We start from the raw sequence: 7,772 nt of genomic DNA on the forward strand, positions 1-7,772 counted from the left end.
CAATACAACAAATCCTGCCGCCGCCGATGAACTCACCGCCCTGACACACGGATCGGGGCGTAGAACGCAGAATTTTACCGAGCGAACAAAGTGTTCGAACAACCGCTTCTTCTCGACCGATCTGTGTCCGAATTTCACCGCCGCCTGCTCTGCCACACCGGACCCCGCCGCCAAATCCGCCAAACTCTGTTATGCCGCTGGATCTCAAGAGAAAAGGGTGGGAAACAAGGTGGGAATCGCGGCTCGAAGAAATTTTTTAACCCCCGCAGCTTGTTTCCGCCGAAGAACGATGGCTCATGATACCAATTTGTCAGGACCCGAGGACTAGGGAGATGAATTTCTAGCTAGTTTGGGGTGAATTGTATGGAGGGGATCGGGATCTCGACTGTATTGCTTTAAGAGGAAGAGTATATGGTTTTGTTTACAAGCCGTAGCTAGCAAGCAATTGAGGAAAGTAGATAATGATCTCTCCCAGCCACAACCCGGCTGTTTATAGGCTGACCAGTGACAGCTCATAAAGTGTACTACAAGAAATATAACGCTACAGTACTGATCCTCTCATCCTACGGTGGCGATCTGCGTAGAAGCCATCGTAGCCGTTGATCTTGCTGAAGTGGTATTGTCGGAATAGCTACACCCCTTTCTCTGAATCTTCAGGCTTAACTGAATTGTAGGCCTTTGATGCCTGACAAGGCGTCCCTGGTCCACGCGTCATGGCAAGACACAACACAAAGTGGTCCCGCAGGCGTCCATGGATCATCCGGAGACGTCCGTGGTTCACGCGTCATGGATCACCGGAGACGCCGAGGGACAAGATTGCACAATCGGAGGATGACAGGGAGGGCACCAAGCAGGCAGCGGCGCAGTCGGATCGAACGACGGGAAGGGCTGCATCATTCGTCTCCAGCGGGTAACAATGAGTAGTACAGATTTTTCACATGATGACAGAATTGCTGCATCATTCCTCTCTAGCGGGTAACAATTAATAGTAGAGATTTTTCACATAATGTTAGAATTGCTTGACAGCAGTGGCATTTTTCAATGGGAGTGTTAAGCACGAAGATCATAAATGGCGTTGCTATTTGTTAATCGTTGCAAATAAAGCATTCCTCAATCAGAAACTGCCTGTGTTATGTACAAGGTTACAAATCATTTCCTGCCTAGTTACATAGTTTGGCGTTCTATAATGCTATTACTATCATCACCTCCTTGGCTATGCATGCTGTTGCTTCTCTTGATATGCGCTCCTTGTAGCATTTCAGAACACAAGGGGCCTCCCAGGCACTGTGGCCCATGCTCTATGGCACCGTGAATGGCACCGCCGATAGGGGGCAGCATCTCAGTTCCACCTCTTCGAGTTTTTCATTGATTTTGATTTCTGCTTGCTTTGTTGGAAGGCCTGCACTTTCTGTTTCTTCCTTGCAAGTTTCTCCGCCTGCATCGCGGTTCACAAAAGAGCATGTTAGAGCAACTGTAGCAGACCCGCATCCGCCCCGACCCGGAAAATAACCGCCAAAATGCGGGTAGGGGCGGAAAAACCTGCCCGATCAGTTCCCGCATATTGCCCCGGCCCGCAAAAAATTTTAGGGGGCGCGGCAAAATCTCGGCCCCAACCCGCGAATACGCGGGTTTCCCCGTTGCGGCTGCGGTGCCCCGCATCGCAGAGAAGTAGTTGGCGGGAGGGACATTTCAGCCCGCGCGCATTTTCCCCATCCCCTTCCGCCTCCGACCGCCCTTGCTTCTGCCCGCCCGCCGCCGGCGATTCCGCCAAATCTGCGGGCAGAAACGCGCCGCGGGGCCGCCCACCATCCTCCCGCGCCGTCACGCTGCACCGACCCCCGGATCCGGCGAGAAGAGCGTCGTCATCGCTGCCGCCGCCGGGGATCGACCACCGTCGAGCCCGCCCCTCGTCGCCGCCCGGGATCACCCGCCACATCCTCCACCAGTTAGTGCATATTTTGTGATCTTTGCGAGCGAGTGGTATAGTTCGTTGACGCGCCGGTATGCATGTAGATGGATTTGAGCCTGTGCGAGAAGTTCTTGCTCACCGATTCGTCCGATTCGGACGACTCGGATGTTGAGACCATGCTTGCCAACTTTCGGCAGCAGACATTAGTCATGGCACTTGCCGTGAAGGAGCACAAAGACGAGAACCGGAAGTGAAGGCGAGGATCGACCGTTGGGCGTCTTTGCATTCCTCGGAATCGTCATCTTGGGAACGAGATGTTGATGCAAGACTACTTCACAGAGAATCCTACATATCCACCACACCTCTTCCGGAGAAGGTACCGAATGCGCCGATCTCTTTTTGTGAAAATTGTTCAAGCTTGCGAGGCAAATTGCCGGTATTTTACTCAAAGAAGAAATGTTGCGGGCTTAAAGGGATTTAGTGCATATCAAAAAATCTCCGCAGCTATGCGGGTGATTGCATATGGCGTTCCGGCTGACTATGCCGATGAGTACCTTCGCATTGGTGAAGATACTACAATTGAGTCCGTGCGTAGATTTGCAAAAGTAATCATCCGTGTCTTTGGTCCTGAGTATCTTCGGGCACCCAACGAGAATGACACAAAGAAATTGATGGCATCTAATGAGAGGAGAGGTTGGCATGGCATGCTAGGTAGCATTGATTGTATGCATTGGACATGGAAAAATTGCCCGAAGGCATGGCAAGGAATGTATTGTGGCAAGTCTAGTGATGCAACAATTATGCTAGAGGTCGTAGCATCCGAGGATTTATGGATTTGGCATTGCTTCTTTGGTATGCCGGGCACTCTCAATGATATCAATGTGTTGCAACGGTCTCATTTGTTTGCTAGGCTTGCTAGTGGTGATGCTCCTGCTTGCAACTACATTATCAATGGGCATGAATACACAAAAGGGTACTATCTTGCAGATGGTATATACCCTCCTTGCTGCACATTTGTCAAGAGCATCAAAGAACCCAAAACTAAAAAACAATGTGAATTTGCAAGGGTGCAAGAGGCAGCCCGAAAAGACATTGAAAGAGTATTCGGTGTTTTGCAATCTAGGTTTGCCATTGTCCGTGGTCCTGCTCATTTTGGGGATAAGAAAACCTTGAAAAATATCATGACATGCTATGTTATCCTTCACAATATGATTCTTGAAGATGAGAGAGGAATGAACTTGGAATTCTTCTACAACAATGTGGGTAGCTGTGTCAAACCAGCTAGAGACCCTAACCGCATTAGAGCTTTTCTTCAGACATAGAAGGAGATTGAAAATGCAGATACACATTTTCAACTTCAGGAGGATCTCATTGAGCACCATTGGCAAAGGGTTGGACAGTGACTCCTTTTTGTATTCATTTGTATTTGTACTCATCACAAGTTTTGTATTGCATTATTTAAGATTTGAATAATTATTTGTAATGTGGATGATTGTTGTATTGTGTTGAATTTGAATAATTATTTAATTTGCTTCGGTTTGTTGTATTATGCTGGATTTGATATATTTTGCGGGCCGATGAGATGCGGAAAGCAGCGGTGCAAGAGCAGACACCGCAAAGTCAACCCGTATAAAAGCATATTCGGCGAATATACTTCTATACAGGTCCGTTTGGGGGGTCTACACCTGCGGCCGTCCTTGCCGGCCCGCAAAAGCCGTTTTCCGCGAACTGCAAACGCGTTTTGCGGGCCGGCGGGATGCGGGGTCTGCTAGAGTTGCTCTTAAGTATGGCAAACTAAACCATAGCATACAGGACATGCGTTGTGACGATACAAGGAAGTTCAGAAGAAGAAAAAACGTTAGGGATTCACCTTTGACATTTTTGACTTGGCTTTTACTTTAGGGGCCTTTTCCTTGAGCTCTTCCGCACGGGCAAGTTCCCTTTCTCTCGCCTCCAGGTTCCTTTCAAGGTAATACTTACAAAGATAAAGAATAAAATATCATCACTTTTAGATTTTAAAATGTCCCGAGATTAAAATTCTAAGACTTATTGCTAATTTATCACCCGATATCCGTCATGAGCAATACAAATTTGTTGCCCAAAAGGTTCATGTCGTATTCAAAAGGCGAAGGCTTATTGCTAATTTTATCACACAGTATCCGTCATGAGCAATACAAAAAGAGCGAAATTTTGATTGATTATCTTCCGTTGCATGCAATTGTCGCCCTAATGTTGTGTCATGATCTATAATTATATCTTGGTTTACAACCACCAATGCTAGATTTGCTGACAGACTATTTTGTACTGCCGACAGGTGACAGCTAATAGTTTTGTACAAAAGGAGAAGCACTTAATTATGCGTTTGTAAAGAGTACAATGTTGTATTATATGTGAAAGTGTATAAGCAGGAACTAATTCAACATATTTCAGTCCCAATATAATCAAAAATATGAAACAAGTATATTTGTAAGACAGTACAAGTTGTTAAGATCATAGGAGAACTTACATTGTAATCTCCTTGATAGTCCTGGATAGTTTGATCTTTCACTTCAATGACTCTGTTAACTATTTGTTTTACAAAATACCGATCATGAGAAACTGTTATTACAGTGCCCATGTATTCTGATATTGCCTCCTGTCATGCATGCAAAAGCATCTATTAGAACTGCATGCACCAGGAATACCGGAAATTCAAGGAACTGATCATAATAAAACAAAATGATAAGTTATGTAAAGGGTGAAACTGCATCAAACCTCAAGCATTTCCTTTGATGGAATATCGAGGTGATTTGTTGGTTCATCCAAGATTAGTAAAGTAGATGGAGTCACCATGAACTTGCAAAAGGAAAGCCTTGCCTAACCAAAAAATTATATGTAGAAATGAGTAGATGTACACAAATCAGGAACACTGATGTATCCTGTATCTGTATGACGATCAAACTAAAATGAAAATGCACATTACCTTCTCTCCACCACTTAAAAACCAAACCTTTCTATTCAGCATGTCATCCCTAAAGTTACAACGACCAAGGAGACCTTTGATATCATCAATTTTCCAATCCTCTGCAGCTTCAGCTACAGTGTCCAGTACAGTCTTCTCTAAATCAAGAGCTTCTGCCTGGTAAAAGAATCTATCCCATAAATCTCAGTGGAGGGAAAACATTGGTGATTATTCACCAATAATTAAGACTAATGGGATTTTGGAGTTTATTCAGTAGCACTGAGAACAAGTGCCTAGCTAGAGTTTAACTGAACAATGATCGTCCCAAAGAAAAATAATACTCCCTCCGTTCACTTTTGTAAGACCTTTTAGACATTTAAGACAGCACCTAAAACAGTTCAATTTCAGCTGTCTTAAACGACTTACAGAAGTGAACAGAGGAGTACAAGATACTACAAAATCATCATAAAGTAGAAAATATATATCTGGAAATTTTGGTCTACCTGATTCTGCTCGAAGTAGTTGGGCAGGACATTATGCTCCCCAAGAATGACTTCGCCTTCTTGTGGCTTCTCCATTCCCAAAGCAAGTTTCAGTAATGTGCTCTTACCACATCCATTGGGGCCAATAATGGCTATCTTTTCGCCTCTCTCAACTATTAGATTAGCATTGTTGAACAATATCTGGACACAATATTGGAACAATAAGAATTGTTACAGGTACACAACACAACAACACACGTTGTTAACCGAAAGAGAAAAAGCTCAAAAGAGTTTGGTATAGAGATATAGAACAATGCTGACCTTATCCCCAAACCCAAACTTGAGATTATTTATTGCTAACACAGTTCTACCGCTTCTCCCACGTTCAGGAAACCTGATCTTTAACTGCTTCCTTTGGAAAGGTTTCTCAATCAACCCTTCTTTCTCAAGCTTTTCCAATTTCTAGTGTTTAAAAAAAGACGAAATTAGCAATCATAAGAAAAGGAAGCAAATGAAGATTACACAATCTGTGGATGAAAATACGACAACGAACTGCACTGGTTTGACGCAAGCAGTAACCATGCAATTCTGGTAGTTACCTTTTGCTCACTTGAAGCACGCCCCGAGCTAGCTCCAGCCCCAAGCCGACTTATCAGTTCCCTTGTATGCTCAATCTCCTTCTGCTGCTTCTCCCATGCAGCACGTTGAGTTTCCACCCAAATCGCTTTTGCAAGAACATATCCAGAATAGTTACCCTTGTACGTTTTCGACACCCCAAATTCAGTCTCCACTATCTTTGTACAACACTGATCAAGGAAAGCCCTGTCATGAGATATGATGACCATTGGTACATCCTGGGTCTTAAGGTAGCTCTCCAGCCACTCAATGGTGTCCAAATCGACATGATTTGTGGGCTCGTCAAGTAGAAGCAAATCAGGATCCTACACATAAAGAATATTACCATATTAATACACACGAAATGGAACTTCACACTTGGTAAGCTAACTGAAATTGACCGCCAATTTCACTGCAATGACATTCGATTTTCTCTCAGTTAGTAGTTCACACGAAAAGCATAATTTATCTACCATTGTCCCGTCCCTTCCTGCATGCAAAGCTCGTTTTTTTATCTATACCTGAAGAAGTATCTTGCCAAGCGACATCCTCATCTTCCAGCCTCCGCTGAAGGATGCGACAAGGCGGTCAGCGTCCTCCGGCACAAACCCGAGCTCGGGCATGAGCTTCTGAATCTTGACATCCACCATGCCCAGGTCGACGTCCTGCGACTGCCGCTGCAGCAGGTCGAGCTCGTCGAGGAGCCTCCCCATGAGGTCCATGTCCTCGGTTGCTCGCTCAAGCGCCGCCTGCACCTGGTCGAGGCAGGTCTTTACGCCCATCTCCTCCTGGAAGGCGCTGAGAAACTCCTCCCTGACGGTCCGGGAGGCGCAGACTTCGAACTCCTGGCTGAGGAAGGCGATCTTCATGTTCTCCTTGGCCTTGACGACGTTGCCGCCGTCGGGCTCTTCGAGACCGGCGATGATGCGGAGTTGCGTGGTCTTGCCGGCACCGTTGACTCCAACGAGCCCCACCTTCTCCCCACGCTGCACTTCCCAGGATACGTCCTTCAGGACTGTCACTCCCTTGTAAGACTTGGAGATGTTCTCCAGCCGCACCCCGGACGGGATGCTCGACGCGCCGCTGTTCGACCGCTTTTTCCTGGAACCGGCGCCGGGCGCGTCGGTGGTGGATTCATCGGAGAGGAGGGCGGAAAGGTCCTGGTTTGCGTCCCCCTCGGATGTGGTGGCGGCGGAGGAGGACGAGAGGGAGGAGGTGGTGAGGCGGCAGTAGATTGAGGAGGGGCGGCGGTAGCGTCGGGACGGGAGGGATGGGCAGGGAAGAAATGGGGCGTGCGGGTGGAGGGAGGAGCGGAGGAGCTTGGCGGAGAGGACGTCCATGGTGGCCATGGAGTCCTTTGGTAGTCTTCTATGCCCTCCCTCTGGTTTTGGGTGGAGGGTGAGAGGCCACACGAACCCGAGAGAGGTAGTGTATGGGTGAGGGAAGAGATGAGGAAGTGTATTTTTCTTGGACTTTATCGGTAATTTAGAAATGATTCCTGGATTCCGATACGGTTTTGCTAATTTTGAGTGATTTACAATTGGTTTTCATCCAAATTTTTGGCCGTTTGATCTCGTGCTGAGATCCGCGCTGGGAGGTGGCTTTTTCAGGCGATTTTTTTCTGCGTGTTACAGGTGCGCTTTCGTTTTCCGGCCAGCCCGTGCTTGGGCCCGGGCTCTCTCTTTGTCTTTTTTTTTTATTCTTATCTTTTCGCGTTTCTTGGCGAGAGTCAAAGCTGAGAAAGGGAGCCGATTCTTGGCGATTTCCTCATCATCCATGCTGATTCCGATCTCCTCCTCTTTCTCTTCAGCTTGATTTCCGCTCA

At 46.6% G+C, this 7,772-nt stretch overlaps 1 protein-coding gene across 1 annotated transcript; it reads right to left on the reverse strand.

Annotated features, from left to right (window-relative positions):
- Positions 1 to 1,050: 1,050 nt before the first annotated feature.
- On the reverse strand, positions 1,051 to 7,374 carry LOC119295978 (ABC transporter F family member 5-like). The gene is made up of 9 exons (XM_037574395.1): positions 6,469 to 7,374; positions 5,932 to 6,273; positions 5,654 to 5,794; positions 5,354 to 5,533; positions 4,872 to 5,027; positions 4,664 to 4,765; positions 4,416 to 4,544; positions 3,780 to 3,884; positions 1,051 to 1,435 (listed from the first exon to the last, which is right to left on the reverse strand). The coding sequence occupies exons 1-9, from the start codon at positions 7,294 to 7,296 to the stop codon at positions 1,340 to 1,342; spliced, it is 2,079 nt and encodes a 692-aa protein (XP_037430292.1). The 5' UTR covers positions 7,297 to 7,374; the 3' UTR covers positions 1,051 to 1,339.
- Between the last annotated feature and the right edge of the window lie 398 nt (positions 7,375 to 7,772).

Source organism: Triticum dicoccoides, chromosome 4B, assembly GCF_002162155.2.
Source record: "Triticum dicoccoides isolate Atlit2015 ecotype Zavitan chromosome 4B, WEW_v2.0, whole genome shotgun sequence".
NCBI lineage: Eukaryota > Viridiplantae > Streptophyta > Magnoliopsida > Poales > Poaceae > Triticum > Triticum dicoccoides.